General features: G+C 42.7%; 1 protein-coding gene across 1 annotated transcript in view; it reads left to right on the top strand.

Moving 5' to 3' along the window:
* Positions 1-17,711, top strand: part of LOC121861135 (extensin-2-like) — a 42,528-nt gene extending 24,817 nt beyond the window's left edge. The window contains 7 exon segments of the mRNA XM_042358701.1: positions 5,889-5,944; positions 10,164-10,499; positions 10,987-11,103; positions 11,455-11,577; positions 11,979-12,051; positions 12,054-12,309; positions 16,954-17,711. Of these exon segments, the coding sequence (XP_042214635.1) occupies positions 5,889-5,944; positions 10,164-10,499; positions 10,987-11,103; positions 11,455-11,577; positions 11,979-12,051; positions 12,054-12,253 (905 nt within the window). The 3' untranslated portion in view covers positions 12,254-12,309; positions 16,954-17,711.
* The last annotated feature ends 446 nt before the right edge of the window (positions 17,712-18,157 follow it).

Genomic DNA, 18,157 nt, shown 5'->3' with positions numbered 1-18,157 from the left:
TATGGTAGTCTTGTAGGGGAGTATGATAGTCTTGTAGGGGAGTATGGTAGTTTTATATGGCAGTATGGTGGTTAGTTATGGTGGACTGTACCACATTACATTGTACATAATTACCTTTCTATATCACTATTACCAAACTATACGCTAAACATTATTTTATATCAGTATAGCAATGGAGGTAATTTCTAGCTATATTATATTGCTATACTAACCGTGAAATTATTGTAAATATTAATGTCATACGGAGTCTTCAGAAACTCATTTAATATTCTTGTTATTTTCTCTAATATTTTACAACGGAATTATGTAGCAGGTGAGAGCCCAAGGTGTTTGTGGTTATGGTAATTAGGGGGCCACTGGCTCCTAACTGGCTCTTGCTATTTACTCATGCAAAGTGCCGTAAATTGGAAAATCCTCACGCATGCATCTCATTATACCACACACACTGAGAACTAAAATATTGTTAATGTTTGGTCAATTAAGCTGATCTAGTAAAGCTTGAGTGCAGTAATGTCGCAGTTTTGTCTATTATAAATGAAACAAGCAATGGTAACTTAACTAAACCAACACGTAATGCAATTTAATCCGGAGTAACGTATTTTTTTAGCACACTGTAACGTAACCTAAGTAAACCAAGTTAAATTTAAACCAAACTTAACTTAAACCAGATGTAATGGAATTTTGTCCCGTGGAAAAATCACTAGATAGTATTTTGTTCAGTGGGATCATGTCCAGACCGCCCCTCCTTCCCACTCTCGGCCACACCCCGCCATTAAGACAGTCGAGAGGCGTCAATTTCTCCCTGGCGTTTTCTGTTTCCCTACCGTGAGGAGGTTATTAAACTTTCTCACTGGCTGCTGGGCGGGTTCTGTTACAACCCGCAAGGAAGGAAGAGTAAACTGAGTATTAATTCAATAACTCTTTCACTTAAATTCCGAAATAACATTACGCGAAAATACTGGAAATTAAAATACTTAGGATCCGACACTCATATGGTCGCCCCAAGAAGAATTTTTATCGGTACTAGATACAGTTCTCCCCACGAGTAGTTACAAAGGAGAAAATTAATATGAATACCTTTGAGAATGTAGAGCCTCTTAATGTGGTACTTAGTTATGCTAGCCTGAACAGCGTCCATTATTTGAAAGTTGAAATCGTTCATTCATCAATGCTTCTGTGAGCAAGACGGAACGGAATGATAGCCTTGAGAGTAATAAAAGCGTAACGAATAAACTCCCGTCATTAGAAAAGTACACATAAATTATCATTCTCGTTAATTCTGAATTATTATTCATATATAACAATTATTTCATTCAGTCGTAAAAATAGCGTGGATGAAATAGTTTTAGGCAGGTTGTGTGTGTTTACAGTAAAGGAAGATAGTTCAAGTGTTGTGCTGTCGTAACTTTCGCCTTGGCATGTGTTAACTGAGCTGCTGGTGTGACTGACAGCGCGGCATGACGGGATGTAGCCTAGCGTGTCTGCGTTACAAAATCTTGAACTAGTTATGATGCGGCATTCTTCACTTTTCTTTTTCTGCTTGTATGTATGCATGTGTGTGTGTTATGTATGTATGTGTGTGTTATGTATGTATGTAAGTATGGTCAGCGTGCTCGCCTCGCAAGCGAGCGGACCCGGGTTCGATCCCCGGGCAGGGTGAAACTATGGGCAAGTTTCTTTACGCCATTTGCCTGTCTACCCAGCAGTAATTGGGAACCCGGATGTTAATCGATTTGCGGATCGTATTCCGGGGTAATGGTTATCCAGTGCAGTTGGCGAGTTGTCCGGTCTTCTCGGACTATCCCTTGACACTGGGTCCTGCAACTCGTTAATTCAAGGTGCGGTTGTTGTGTTGGCGACAGCTTCTACACCTTACACAAATTCATGCCTAGGTGGCCCTTGGGCCGGCCATACTGTTACACGAGGGGCAACCACTATGTATGTATGTATGTATGTATGTATACATGTTTTATCTACCTCTGAGGATAAATAACTAATACACACAGCGTCGTGTCATAGATCTAATACAAATAACACGGACATTATAATATAAAAAATCCTTTATGAATAAAACATTTTATTATAGGAAGGTATTCGGTAAACGTATGTTGAGTACAGTATTATCGGGCACTGACCATATCGTTTACGTGTTATTATGGTTTACCCCTCCCCCCCCCCTGACTCTTCACCCCCCTCTCTCATTCCACCTCCTCCACCCTCCCTACATCACCACTTCACCTCCATCACCACAACACTCCACAATTCCTCCATGATGAGTGGAGTGAGTGAGGCGAGGCGAGGCGAGTGGTGGAGTATTGTCAAGAATCAAGAGAACCAGTACTCTCTCTCTCTCTCTCTCTCTCTCTCTCTCTCTCTCTCTCTCTCCATTAATGCACTATTACCATATATAAAACATAACTTACACTATGACTCTTCCTGTACGTGTCTTGGTAACTGTGTACACTTGAGTAATACTAAGTAACATAAGGACAATTTTTGTAAGCTAGTTTATAAATAAGTTTATTGTAATTCTTATATAGGTGTGTATAGTGTGTACTTGCATGTGTGTATAATTTAATATTTATGTATGTATCGGCTCACTAGATATTTAAGAGGCAAGAGAGGAGATGTAGGCGTGTTCAGGGGAGGGGAGGGAGTGAGTGAGGACGTCCGGATCACTGAACTTGGCTTTGACCTCCGCTAAGTGTCTAAGGTTACGAGAAAGTGTCGGAGGGTCAGGCCATTACTTCCTGTCGCCTTGTCTCAAGTCTCAACCCAGATATTCAGACACAAAAGATGGTGGTTAAATTACACTTGACTGGATAACTCCGCGACTATAGTGAAATATCTATTTAGCGGACTATAGAGAGGAAATTCCGTTATATCGAGGGTCATTTAGATGTGAATCCTCCATCAAACTAACTGTATAGATTTTAAAGTCCGTTATATCGAGGGTCCGTTAGATTTGAAACCTCTTCTATTTTATAAACTACATAAATATGAAAGTCCGTTATATCGAGGGTCCGTTAGATTATATGGATAGATAAGTCCGTTATATGGAGGTTTCACTGTAAGCAAACCTCTGGATCTTACCTTCACGTTTCAACTCTCACTCCCTCCTCACCTGTAGAAAGTGAGAGAGAGACGAATAGTAGAACGGCTTTTTAAAACACAAATAAAAATAAAATCAAACGGAAAAAAATACATTATGGTATTTTCTATTAACTAGTCAAATAATAGAAATATATTTAAATAGTAAATGACCTTAAATAAATATATATACTTGGATAAAAAAAATAAATAAACACACTCATTATTTCTTTCTACTGTTTTCTATCAGGTAATGAATCAAACACCGAACGCAACAGATAAAAACACTAACCTTCAGCGTTCGTGTTAAGAGTTAAAAAAAAAAAACATCAAACGTGAGAACTTGGGTGATAAAAGAGACAGACAATGGTTTTCACCTTGACAATGAACACAAGGTGACTTAAATTGTTCTCAAGGGGTTAAAATGTCGTACTCAAAGGGGTTAAGACGTCGTACTCAAGGGGTTATAAGACTGCTTGAGTGTTGGGTTATTGAGTACATCCATACGAGTCTTTCTAAACGTGAATATGAGTTTTAAATTTTTTTTTTCTCCACTTCGGCGGCCAAAATCTAGTTCACTGGCCAATCTCGGTTCCCATTTCCCACCATCTGCCATCTGGTCGGGCGGTGATTATTTCTCGTAAGTGAAAGTATAACGAAACGTCCAGGTGGTTGACTTACGGTAAAATATGAGGTTTATATTTTAAGAGTTCCATTATTTTGAGACTTTACTCTAACTAGATATCTTCACTTGACATTACATAGGAGAGAAAATTAACACTGAGACTCTACCTTAACTAGATACCTTCACTTCAACACTAGATAAGAGCCAAATTTAACACCTGAGACTCTACCTGAACCAGATACCTTCACTTCAACACTAGATAAGAGCCAAATTTAACACCTGAGACTCTACCTGAACTAGAAACATTCACTTAACATTACTTAGGACACCAACATAACATAGGAGACCGAATCAATGTTCAGAATCGTTCTAAATATACTGTACAGTAATATTTATCTGATATTAAGTGAACGTATGTAACTAAGGTAGGGTCTCAGTGTAATGTTGATGCCACTAACCATACGAACGTTTGGTATATCTGAACCAAATATTCTTGAAGGTCAGTATTTAATTTCCTACCTGACTGGAGATATTTGATAGTGCATTGAACTGACTCACTCAAGGCATCAGAATTACGCCCCGACTGTGATGTAGCTCAATGTTTTCTCTTTATATCCAGGAAAGAAAAGAATTAAACATTGGAGAGTGTTTAAGTAACCATCATTGTGTCGCAGCTGATGTGCATTTGTTTTGATGGTATGTGACATTGGTCTTAACTTAATCTTTTGAGAAACTGTCTTTGTGTCGTAGCTGGAGTCAGTTAGTTTTGATACGTTCTCACAGTTCCAGTCTGTTACATACGTTCTCACAGTTCCAGTCTGTTACATACGTTCTCACAGTTCCAGTCTGTTACATACGTTCTCACAGTTCCAGTCTGTTACATACGTTCTCGCATTTCCAGTCTGTTACATACGTTCTCACAGTTCCAGTCTGTTTGGCATATGCTCACAGCCCCAGCCTGTTGGCATATGTCTCTCACATTTCCTTGTGCCCTTGTTGGCATACGTTCTCACAGTTCCAGTCTGTTACATACGTTCTCACATTTCCAGTCTGTTACATACGTTCTCACAGTTCCAGTCTGTTACATACGTTCTCACAGTTCCAGTCTGTTACATACGTTCTCACATTTCCATTCTGTTACATACGTTCTCACATTTCCAGTCTGTTACATACGTTCTCACAGTTCCAGTCTGTTACATACGTTCTCACATATCCAGTCTGTTACATACGTTCTCACATATCCAATCAGAATAAAATCAACGTATTAAATGTATGGGAAAATTTTGTTTTAACATCTGTGACGTCGAATTTTGTGAGAGATTTAGATAAAGTTGGAATATTTTTACAGGTGTTCCGGTAAGAAGTGCACAGGTGTAAAGTAAAGAGGAGGAACACCTGGTCTTAGAAAGTGACAAGTAATCGTCTGGCGAAAGTAGGATTTAGGGGGAGGGAGGTTGGTACAAGGTTAGGCTATCACTAGTCATGGTGCAAAATGGTAGCATGCAATTGTTCCTTAATGAGGTCTTGTGTGTGTGTGTTTTGACGCCACCACAACATCATCACCACACCCCATCACCACACCCCATCACCATCACATCACACCATCACATCACAGACAATTGAACTCTTAATAAAAAATTTTCCCCCTTGCGCCATTCATCCATTTTTTTTTATGTTTTGCAATCACGCACACAGAGAACAGGGACATGGTTATTTAATACTGTTATTGATTGTGTTCACACGCAATTGTTCTTTGATGATGTTATTAGTGTTATTTTCACAGGTAATTATGATTTATTTGTGACTTATGTATTGTGATGACTTACTTGTTGTCTTGAGTCGTCACTTCAGTTACGTCTACGTGTACAATGTTGTGTTTACCATGATACGCCACGTTACACCTCAAAGTTGACATGGCAGGGACGATCACGTTATGTTAAAGGTTAGGTTACGTTAGGTTAGGTTAGGTTAGGTTAGGTTAGGTTAGGTTAGGTTAGGTTAGGTTAGGTTAGGTTAGGTTAGGTTAGGTTAAGTTATACGCTGTTAATACGTTTGGGTTAGTGTTAGGTTACATTATATTAGGGTTAAGTTGCGTCTTGTTACTAAATGTTACGATGTGTTATGTATATTCTGTTCTTTGTTCACTAATGTTTTTCCTTTTTGTGTTCTACAGGTGAGTGCAGGTGTGTGGGAGTGTTGCAGCCTTTGGAGAGTATAACGGCTGAACAAGTATGTTAAACGTACAGTGTATAACTAGTATGTTACCTTAAGCCAGGGGAACACACACAGCCTCTCTCACCCAGGAACAAATGAACCCTTTGACAACCAGAAACGTCTTGGTCAACTGTCTACCTCTTGACTGAATATAACGTGGGCTGAATGGACTGACTAATGCTCGGGTCCAGAAGGTGTATTGGACGATGGATGGTGTTGGGTGTTGAACTGGGGACCACGTACTGTACACCGACATCCGGTTGGGCATTGTTTGGTTGTTCTTGGTCGACTTGTTTCGCTGTTTACACCTTGTTTGTTTACCTGTAGTGTTTAGGTACATTGTTTGTATGTCTGTAGTGTCTAGGTACATTGTATACCTGTACTCTCAAGTTTAACATTGTTTGTATACAGTAATTACACGATCTAGGTATATTGTATTGTGTACCTGCATTGTCTACTGTATATATACCTGTAGACTCAAAGTAAACTTGAAGGACGATATTTCCTGAATGAGTGTTTAAGGTCATCAGGAAAAGTTTGTGTGTGTAGAATGCGAGTCATGTGTTGGTAGTGTCTTAACGGGATGTTCTTGAAGAGTAAACACGTCCGGTAGCCCCAACCCTTGACTGAGATGATTCAACCCATGTGTATGTTGAAGGGATTCCCCGGTACTGTACCTGCCAATAGTCCTGTATACCCCTTAAGCTGACAGGTAAAGAGGAGGATAAGTATGTGTGTGTCCCCAGAAGTCAAGTGATGAGGTTTTTAAGGCTGTTGAATGCGGTGGTGATGTTGGGGGTGTTAGTATTGTGGTGGCGTCTTCACGGGTCGTAGCCTGGGGCCCTCCGTGTTCACTTCCTCGCCCTACTTTCTCTCCTCTTTTCTTTCACTTTTATTTCAGATATTTATCGCCAAGAGTTTCAGTGTTGTGGCGAGTAGAGTAAGATCTGGGCGAGCGAGCGGCGACTTTTATTTTACGGAGGGAGGAATCGTATATATTGCTCGTATAGGTTAGGTTATGTTAGATTAGGTTAGGTTAAATCAAGTTTAGTTAAGTTAAATGAAGTTAGATTTGATTAAAGTAATAAGAGAATAGATTACTCCTTAACCACCAGTCCTCAACTTCCACACAACTGACAATATTCCTGAGCTTTAAACACTTAGCAAAACATTAACTTTACCTACTCATTACCGGGGTCATTGTTAACCAAGTGTGCATAGATTAAAACAAATAATAATCTCATTGATAATTAGAAAACAGAAAAAAAGAGTTATCGTAGAGGCGTAAAACATGGGAGGAGGAAGATGATAACAGGTCTAGTCACTTATGAAGGATGTGATCACGCGACGCTTGACACTGTGGGAAGCTGAGGAGAAATGTTCCCAGCAGTGACATTAATACCTTATACTTGATGATGATGATGATGATGATGATGATGATGATGATGATGATGCAATAATAGGAATAGTGATGATGATGATAATAATAATCAAGAAACTCCCAAATTAAAATATTAAATATAACAATAATAAAACGGCAAGGGAGGGAAGAGCTACCTTTAGGAACACCATTTCAGTCCTCATTATAGTTGACGTGGTGGTGTCAGCAGGGAGTTGATCTCTGATACACCCCCCCCACCCCCGGCCCCTCAATCGTGGGTTGATATGTGAAGGAGTAGATGGTAGGGTATAGACAGACCATCAATTTCAATCATGGTTGATGTATAAATGACGAAGAAAAGGATATAGACTTTAAATCAATATCATGGTTGATGTGTTGATGGTTGGATTATACGGCAGATAACCATTTATTTCAATCATGGTTTTATGTGTAGATAGGGTTGAGGGATATAAGGGTGAAGATTGAACACCCAACATCATCATCCATCAACCCTTCCACCTTCACAACCTAGCGGCCGACCTTGACTCACCTGGGTTGACGAGCTTACCTGGTCATGCCTGGCTGCCTTGTGTTGGAACCTTCATCTTTTACCTTGCTGACACGATCTCTTCCGTGGTGTCATATTTTCTTTCTCAATTCCATTTATGTTTATACCTTTTCCCTCTCCTTCCCTTCTACCCCCCCCCTATAACCCCCCTCCCCCTGCTCCACCATAACCTCCCCTTCCTTGCTCCACCATAACCCCCCTTCCCTGCCCACCCTTGCCCCCTTCCACACGTCTCCGCCCTGAAACATTCACTCACGTATGACCTGGTGTTCTTGTGTGGTAAAATCCGGGTTCCTAAGGATTCCAATGCCTATTCTTCACCTTAAAATCCGGATTCATTGATTCGTTCGTACATTTTTACCTCGTCTTTTGTCGTGTGTGAGTGAATTAGTCAGTCAAGGTGTTTTCTAAATAAAGTGAATCAATCAGAAGGGTTTTTCCACCACCTCAGATTAAGATTAAAACAGAAGGTACTGTATACAGGAAGTCGCAGAGAATCCGGAACTTGCACGCGCGTTTGTGTGAGCCCTCCGTAACACACACACACACACACACACACACTCTTCTTGTCCGAGTTTTTTTTTACACCAACACTCACACGGACACTAACGTTAATCACCATACGCTTTCTACATTCCTTTGCTGATGAATTTAGAAATGGCGGTAACTTTTTGGGGGGAGGGTTAGCCAGACGCATATTGTTTTTATTTCGATTTTTTGAAGAGGAATAATCTCTCGTTGCTGAAGACGTGAGAATATATAACAAAAAATTTTAATTAAAATGACATTGCAATTACACTTAAGATTCGACCTTAATTAGATTCGTTCACTTAAAACTAATTAGGAGACAAAATTAACACTTGACTCTTAATTAGATACGTTCACTTAAAACTAATTAGGAGACAAAATTAACACTTAAGACTCTTACCTTAATTAAATACGTTCACTTAATACCAATTGGGAAACAAAATTAACACTGAGACTGTACCTTAACTAGATACGTTCACTTAACACCAGTAAAAGCGCAGTTATCCACAACTAGGAGCTATTTTATATTAGAGATTCGAACCCTCCGAACGTTTGAACCCCGAACTCCGAACCCCGATCCCCTTGAACTCAATTTTATTTTTTTGGATATTTGTATATAATTATCCACAGATTATAATTATTACCTTTATCCTGTTATTCCTCTCCCTCCCATTTCTTTTGTGATAACGTCTCCCTAATTATTCTCGTCCTTCCATTACCCGTGTCTATTAATACCTCTTAATTATCGCTGTCTCTCTCTCTTATTCTTCCTATTCATCCTCCGTGACTCTATTTCCACTCGTTAACGCAGCCGCCCTCTTTGTAATAGTCTACCCTCAAGGATCTTTTCAATTTACGTTTTCTCTTACACAGTTTATTTACATTCTCGGCTTTTCCTCCTCCTCCTCCTCCTTCCTCTCGCTCTCTCTTTAACTTTCCCAGAATTTTCGTTCCCAATTTATATCCGTTTTCATTGTCTTCCTATTTTTTTTGCCCGGCTTTTTTTTTTTTCCTTCCCGTGAATTCGTTTAGAAATTTGTTAGCGCTTCGTGTTACCAGGTGTATAGGCTATGGTGAATTGGCAGGTGTCTGGAGCCTTCATAATTAATGTTAGGATATATTTTCGTATTGACTAACCTAACCAAATACCACCTGGGGATTGGGTTTGGTTAGGTTATGTGAGGTTAAGTTAGTTTAAGTTAACGATTGGTTACTATAGGTTAAGTTCACGTTAGGGTGGTTAATATTCAGGTCAAGTAAGCTGGGATGGGTTAGGTTAGGTTAAGAGTGTACTGTATGTCTGTCGGAGGTACTGAGAGAGAAAGTGTGTTAGTTATTATACATGAACCAGCCTCACCACATACGGCAACAAACCGCAGACGACAAGTAGTGAGTAAAAGGTACACTTTCTTGCCGCACTAAATGGTGGTGTTGGTGACCGCAGTGTGTTCACCATGTTGCTTTCACCGTGAAGCAGAAAACTGACGCCATGGTAGTTATATTCACCAGGTGATTTGATGGTTGGTATTACCTGAAGATTAACGCACCCCCCCCCAGCTTATTTCTACCTGGGGGGGGGCGTAGTGTTAGTGTGTTTAAACAGCTGGTGAAATAAGCTGGGGTCTAATGTTCAGGTAATCCATTTTATCAACATGTAACAATCTATACGTATTTAACGAGATTCATTTATCGAGTTACAAATTCTATTTCTAATTGTTGTTGGGTTTTTATAACATGTTATTGTTCCTCTGTTACAGATGTCTCGTATAGTGTTGGCACTCGCCCTGGTGGCTCTGGTCCGCGGCGACGCTGAAGCCGACCCTGACTACCCAGCAGCGCGTCCCCCAACCAGCTATGGCGCCCCCCCAGCCCCAAGCTATGGCGCCCCCCCAGCTCCAAGCTATGGCCCTCCCCCTGCCCCCAGCTACGGACCTCCCCCTGCCCCCAGCTACGGACCTCCCCCTGCCCCAAGCTACGGACCTCCACCCAAGCCTAAGAACACGTGTCCTAAGAAATGCTACGAAAAGACTGTGTACACCACCATCACTAATACGGCCAAGGAACACCACACCTCCTGGAACACCAAGAACCAGGTACCCCTCCTGCATCCCTATTGGCTAAAGATCCGAACCTTAATCTCTGACATCACACAACTTGCTTCCCTATTGGTTGAATATTCCAGCTTCTAATTATGACTGTACTTGCTCAGCCTCCCCATTGGTTAAAATCATTTGACGTCACTTCATCTACCTCTTTATTGGCTAAAAATTCCAGCTTCTTATAACGTCACTCAGTCTCCCCATTGGCTAAAAATCTGAACTTGTAGCTATGACATCACACATCCAGCCTCCCTATTAACCAATCGCCATAACTTGTATAGATAACATTAATCAAAAGGTTATAACTACACCATTAACCTCCCTGTGTTGTTAATGACCACAGTTACTGATGCCCCGCGAGATAAATATGCCTTTGTATTTTGTTTGTCTGTTTAATGGAAGTAAATAAGTATCTCTCTCTCTATCTCTCTCTCTCTCTCTCTCTCTCTCTCTCTCACTCACTCTCTCACCTCTTCTACAGTACGTGCCTACAACCCTCTACAAGTACATGACGGAGACGCTCTACTACCCTACCACCGTCGTCCAGTACGAGTTCGTGACCCAACCTCTACCAGACCAAGTGATTTACGAGACCAAGGTGAGTCATAGGTCACGGTCGGGGATCAACTGCTGCCTCGTTCGTTAGCCTTTCTATGACTAAGGTGATTCATAGGTCACGTTCAGGAGGGGAGGGGGTCGATTGAGGTAGTTGACCCCCTCTCTTTGTTTACTATTATCTTGGTGGTATTGTTGGGTCATTATGAATCATCTTAGTTTATCATTGTATGTCTCACTCCCCCTTTTCCATGTGTCACTACCTCTCCTAACACGTATGTATCGCCCTCCTAACGCGTATGTATCACCCTCCTAACGTATATACCCCCTAACGCGTATGTATCACCCTCCTAACACGTAAGTATCCCCTCCTAACACCTACATGTCCCCCCAGGTGGCGTACAACACGGACAGGATCGAGGAAGCTCACATCACGACGGTGCAGGAGATGATGCCCGGTACCCACTACTACATGAAGACGCTGACGGAGAGCAACTACTGTACTAACACTGTCCAGGTGAGTCTCGTCTCTCTCTCTACCTGTTGTCCCATACCTGTTCTCTTATCTCTCTACCTGTTCTATCTGTTCTCTCTGTTCTCTCTACTTGTTATTCCTATGTGTTTATACCAGTTCTCCCTATCTGTGTTCTCTATCTGTTCTCTCTATCTCTTTACCTGTTCTCCCTACCTGTCTGTCTCCTTACCTGTTCTACCTGTTATGTCCCCCCTCCTCTCTCCGTCTTCCCCCCCTCCCTCACGCCTTCCTTCCCCCCCCCCCCCCCACGTCTTCCCTCCTCCCCACGTCTTCCTCCTCCCCCATCTTCCCTCCTCCCCACGTCTTCCCTCCTCCCCACGTCTTCCCCCTCCCCACGTCTTCCCTCCTCCCCCACGCCTTCTAATCCCTCCCTCCTTCAACAGGTTCCTTATTACGTAACGGTGACGGAACACGTGTACAAGACAGTCCAGGAACCCCATTACGTCACGGAGACCAAGTGGAACATAACTACGTCACCGTGACGGAAGATGAACCTCACTACGTCACCAAGACCGACCTCAAGACCGAACAGCAACACATGTACGTGACGGTAACAGAGACCAAACACGGCTACCACACCATCACCCAGACCAAGACCGAGCCGCATTATACCACCGTGTGTAACTACGGCAGCGGTGGTTACTGTTCCTCCTCCTAACAACGTATGGTACCCACCCCTCCCCAAGAAGACCACCATCACACCTGCATATATTAGTGAGTATTGTGAGTTGTTGGGGGGAGTATTGTTGATGGTGTGGTTAGTTCAGGTGTTAGGCAGGTAAGTGTGTGTGGTGTTAGGCAGGTAAGTGTGTGTGGTGTTAGGCGAGTGTGTGTGGTGTTAGGCAGGTAAGTGTGTGGTGTTAGGCAGGTAAGTGTGTGTGTGGTGTTAGGCAGGTAGTGTTTGTGGTGTTAGGCAGGTAAGTGTGTGTGGTGTTAGGCAGGTAAGTGTGTGTGGTGTTAGGCAGGTAAGTGTGTGTGGTGAGGCAGGTAAGTGTGTGGTGTTAGGCAGTGTGTGTGGTGTTAGGCAGGTAGTGTTTGTGGTGTTAGGCAGGTAAGTGTGTGTGGTGTTAGGCAGGTAAGTGTTTGTGGTGTTAGGCAGGTAGTGTGTGTGGTGTTAGGCAGGTAGTGTGTGTGGTGTTAGGCAGGAAGTGTGTGGTGTTAGGCAGGTAAGTGTTTGTGGTGTTAGGCAGGTAAGTGTGGTGTTGGCGGTAAGTGTTGTGGTGTTAGGCGGGTGTGTAGGCGTGTGGTGTTAGGCAGGTAAGGTGTGTGTGGTGTTAGGCAGGTAAGTGTTTGTGGTGTTAGGCAGGTAAGTTGGTGTAGGCAGGTAAGTACAAGTGTGGTGTGGTGTTGGCAGGTGAAGTGTTTGTGGTGTGGCGGGTAGTGTGTGTGGTGTTAGGCAGAAGTGATGTGGTGTTAGGCGGGTAGGTGTGTGGGTGTTAGGCAGGTGGGGTGTGTGTGGTGTTGGGCGGGTAGTGTGTGTGGTGTTAGGCAGGTGGGGTGTGTGTGTTAGGCAGGTGAGGTGTGTGTGGTGTTAGGCAGGTAAGTGTGTGGTGTTAGGCAGGGTGTGTGGTGTAGGCAGGTAGTGTGTGTGGTGTTAGGCGGGTAAGTGTGTGTGTGGTGTTAGGCAGGTAAGTGTGTGTGGTGTAGGCAGGGAGGTGTGTGTGGTGAGGCGGTGAGTGTTGTGGTGTTAGGCAGGTAAGTGTGTGTGGTGTTAGGCGGAAGTGGTGTGTGGTGTTAGGCAGGTAAGTGTGTGTGGTGTTAGGCAGGTGTGTTGTGGTGTAGGCAGGTAAGTGTGTGTGGTGTTGCGGAGACAGTGTGGTGTGGTGTTAGGCAGGTGGAGTGTGTGTGGTGTTAGGCAGGTAAGTGTTTGTGGTGTTAGGCGGTGGTGTGTGGTGTTAGGCAGGTAAGTGTGTGTGGTGTTGGGCAGAGTAGGGGTGTGTGGTGTTAGGCAGGTAAGTGTTGTGGTGTTAGGCAGGTAAGGAGTGTGTGTGGTGTGACAGGTAAGTGTGTGTGGTGTTGGGCAGGTAAGTGTGTGTGGTGTTGGGCGGGTAAGTGTGTGTGTTAGGCAGGTAAGTGTGTGTGGTGTTGGGCAGGTAAGTGTGTGTGGTGTGGGCAGGTGGGTGTGTGTGGTGTTAGGCAGGTAGTGTGTGTGGTGTTGGAAGGTGTAGTGTGGTGTGGTGTTAGGCAGGAGTGTGTGGTTTAGGCGGGTAAGTTGGTGTTAGGCAGGTGGGTGTGTGGTGGTGTTAGGCGGGTAGAGTGTGTGGTGTTAGCGGGTAAGTGTGTGTGGTGTTAGGCGGAGTGGGGTGTGTGTGGTGTTGGGCAGGTAGGTGTGTGTGGTGTTAGGCAGGTAAGTGTTGTGGTGTTAGGCGGAGTGTGTGTGTGTGGTGTTAGGCAGGTAAGTGTGTGTGGTGTTAGGCAGGTAGTGGTGTGTGTGGTGTTAGGCAGGTAGTGTGTGTGGTGTGGCAGGTAAGTGTGTGTGGTGTTAGGCAGGTAAGTGTGTGGTGTTAGGCAGGTAAGTGTGTGTGGTGTTAGGCGGGTAAGTGTGTGTGGTGTTGGGCAGGTGGTGTGTGTGGTGTTAGGCGGTGGGTGTTGTGGTGTTGGTAGTGTTGTGGTGCGGTGTGTGTGTTGTGGTGTTGGCGGTGTGTGTGTGTTACGGTAAGTGTGTTGGTGTTGGCGGTAGTGTGTGTGGGGAGTGTTGTGGTGTTGGGCGGAAGTGTGTGTGGTGTTGGCGGTAGTGTGTGTGGTGTTGGCGGTGGTGTGGTTGGGGGTGTGTGTGGTGTTGGCAGGAGTGTGTGTGGTGTTGGATTGTGTGTGCAGGTGTGTGTGTGGTGTTAGGCAGGTAAGTGTGTGTGGTGTTAGGCAGGTAAGCATGCGAGTTCTTTGTTACAGTGTAGTTAGTTGTTTGTGGTATAATTATGTAATAAGTTATTTAGTGAGTTATTGATGTGATTATGTAGTTAGCGAGTTGTTAGTGATAATTACTTAGCGAGATGTTGGTAAATAATATATCCCAAATTTGTCATTAGCTAGTTAATATTAATTTATAAATCGCTTCTAGTAATTATGTTGAGAAATTAGTAGTTAGGAGTTATTTAATGAAGACATAGTTAATACTGTAGATATATTACCTGTTAGTATTATGATTGTTTGGGGTTATGTAGTTAATATGTAGGATTGTGTTTTGTGAGTACTGTAGTTAGCTGAGATGATAGAGGTTTTGATCCCTTGTACACCATCACCCCCTTGTACACCACCACCCCCTTGTACACCAACCACCACCTTATACACCAACCACCACCTTATACACCATCACTAACCACCAACCACCACCCCCTTGTACACCATCACCACCCCCTTGTAGTACACAGTCACCACCACCTCCGCCTTGTACACCACCAATACCTATGTAGTACGTCCTTCACCCTGTCCGTCTTGTGTGGTGCTCTTGGTGTGCGTTTTTCATGTACAACTTTTCATTACACACACACACACACACACACACGTACGTACACGTTACCGCCGCTAGTTAGGAGCATGAGGCGCCTGGAGCTGTTCTGATAACTAATAATAACTACTTCAGACTTAAGCATCATACGCAGCGAACAAACCTCCGAATCTGTCACTTTTACTACAAAATATTTAATGAAAATAAAATCGTCGACTCACTCCGTTTACTACGAATTAAACTCACTGAAAAATCTGGCCACACCCGTGTTCGACTCGAAATCATTCATGTAAAAATTAGCCCGAGTCACGTTTGTTTACGATGATGATGTCTGGCTTAGGTCACTTTTCTTTTCCCTTTTCACTTGGTTGTAGATATGCATTACAAGCAGTTTTGACAAGTGGCGGAGGTCGAGTGGGTGTGGAACGGGGTAGTCGTGCTCGCCTTTTCTGTCTCTCTCCTCATCAGACAGAAGTGAGGTTAAACAGACCATAGGTAATAAGCAACAACCTTTCTTACCAGAATCTTGTTAACAAACCTAGCGTGACCGTAACTTCGAGGAGTAAACAAACAGCTGATCTTTCCCGCGCTTTTTTGTTGTCCGTCTTGCGTAAATAAACCACACTTGGCCTTGAACTCCATTAGACATACTTGTATTTCGACACGAGGAGGAGGTGTGTGATGCAACAGCTGATCGTTCGCGCGTGTAAACAAACCTCACGTTGCCATGACCCTGAATAATGGAACTCGTAATGACTCTTCAACAAAGCTTACACGGGAATGAAACCTATTTTGAATTTAGAGCAGAATAAGGTGTGTGAGAAACGCCTTAAGGACCTGTAAAATTAACATTGGAGTTTTAGGAAAGCATTCCATATGGTGTACCGAGCACACACACACACACACACACACTAAGGATGAGTAGGAACTTTAAACGCGGAAGTTAAATTGATTTCCTGACGTCATTCAGTTTATGAGGTCATTTATTTTATGACGTTACTAGTCACACTGTGGTAATAACTCATCTCTTGCTAACTGATCCGTGAGACAGACATATATGTTGCCTCTCATCACTTTATCGACTCGCTCGGTAAACGTAACTACGTAATAAACTAGATGTAACAGAGGGCGTGACGTGACTGGTGATATAGGTCGTCACGCGCGCCATACTCGATTAGTTACGGCGTGTTATGATTTATTGCTGATCGTTGTGTCGACAGTAACAACCACTACACGGGGTGATTAACGAATTATATATAACGTCATGTGGTGGTTTCTCAAAGTAAGTTTATATTTTGGAATGGATTTCGTTTTTGGACGGTATATGTTGGACACAGTTTGGGAAGCGATACACTATGCCACTATGATGCAGTAACCAGTGATGCCAACCTCCCCTGACTGTCCCAACAGATTGTATACATGAGATTGAGCCTTGGGTACAGCTACCTATGGAGAGTACATTGTAAACCCTGAGCCTGTCCCATGACCAACACTTGACAAACCTAAAAAAAATATCTGAAATCTTGAATAATCTTCTTTTAACATTATTATTTGTTCGTCTCTCAAAATCTCTATTTACCTGAGCTTGGATACTGCCGCCCGTCACACACCATTACCTGTTGCCCCTCACTGCTCACGTCTAACTTGCATCCTCAATACTTTCACTGATACTCTGACGATGACTAACAGCTCTCGGTGGTTACGGTAATACCAACAGGATTACAGATAAATATATAGCCTAGGCATCTAATTTTAACGGATTATGTATATATAGTTTTAGCAGGATTAAGTAGCATTGGTTATATGATTCGAACAAGCTTGTCTACATACGAGTTTGGTTTTAAAGCTTTTTTTATATACGAATTTAATTTTAAGCAAAAACGGCTCTAACCGCCGCTCTCTCTCTTTTACAGATCGCACACCGTCTACGGTTAACTAACTTTAAGCTTTAGATACTTCTCTTAGTTTATATTCCTCAGTATTTACACAAGTGATATCAAATTATAGGGCGGCAACCCTATATTTGTATTATGTTTTATTGTTGTATTGTTGACTGTTAGGTCAGTCTCCCGCGGGCGGCGGACTTACAGCAGATGTCGGGCTTAAAAGACGTCTGTAAAACAAAGGTTATTTTTATAAGACTGTGACATTAATGGGCTAATGTCACACCATATCAACAAATGTCAATATTTTTAGAAGTCTGTGTCATTGCTGGTCTAATGTCACTCCATATCAATGTGTCTATATGTTTGTTTTATAAGACTGTGTCATTACCAGGATAATGTCACTACTTGTATCTACAAATGTCAATGTTAACTTTCATATTAGTTTGTCGTCGACTCAACTGTGGGCAGTCTTTTTTTTTTTATCTCTCGCTCAACTATATTTTGTAATATATTTCACATATTGCCTACTGTTGACTCGGACGCCCCACCTACACGTATAAGTTCACAATTTTAGTTTATTAGATAAATGTTATAGTCCATTATGACGTAGCACACTATTGTTACCCCCAACCTCCTCCCTCCGTTAACCATTGTTCTCACCTGTAGTGTTTACGTCTCACGCCACCTACTTGTGTATATCTACAAGTCTTTCAGGATAATGTGTTTACCCTTAAGGACCATTATATGTATATTCCATCCGAGAAATAAAAGTGTTTTTTTTTTAATGGTGTTTTCGTTTGATATTTTTTCCTCACGACTTCATATATTATAGATTCTTAAGATCAACAAACTAGGTACTGTACAGCAGTTGGCCAGGGGCCGGATACTCGCCTTGAACACCTTTCTCTATCACCAGTATGGTTTTTCACAGGCGAGATCTACTGGTGATCTGCTCTCCTACTGCACCCATCTTTGGTCATCCTCTTAGGGATTGCAGGGAAACTTTCGTCGTTGCCCTCGACATCTCCAAAGCATTTGACAGGGTATGGGCAAGTCTTTGCTTTCTAAACTATCCTCTTATGGTTTCTCTCCCCCACTTTTTCTAATCTCTAGGTCCCTTGAGAACCGATCCATGGCAGTTGTTGTCGAGGGATCGACCTCTCGCTCTTTCTCAACCAATAGTGGTATCCCACAGGGTTCTGTTTTTCACCTACTCTCTTCCTTCTTTTTA

Source organism: Homarus americanus, unplaced genomic scaffold (genome assembly GCF_018991925.1).
Source record: "Homarus americanus isolate GMGI-L3 unplaced genomic scaffold, GMGI_Hamer_2.0 scaffold52806, whole genome shotgun sequence".
NCBI classification, from domain to species: domain Eukaryota; kingdom Metazoa; phylum Arthropoda; class Malacostraca; order Decapoda; family Nephropidae; genus Homarus; species Homarus americanus.
Note: the sequence above shows the minus strand (reverse complement) of the source record. Positions and strands in the feature narration are given on the sequence as shown.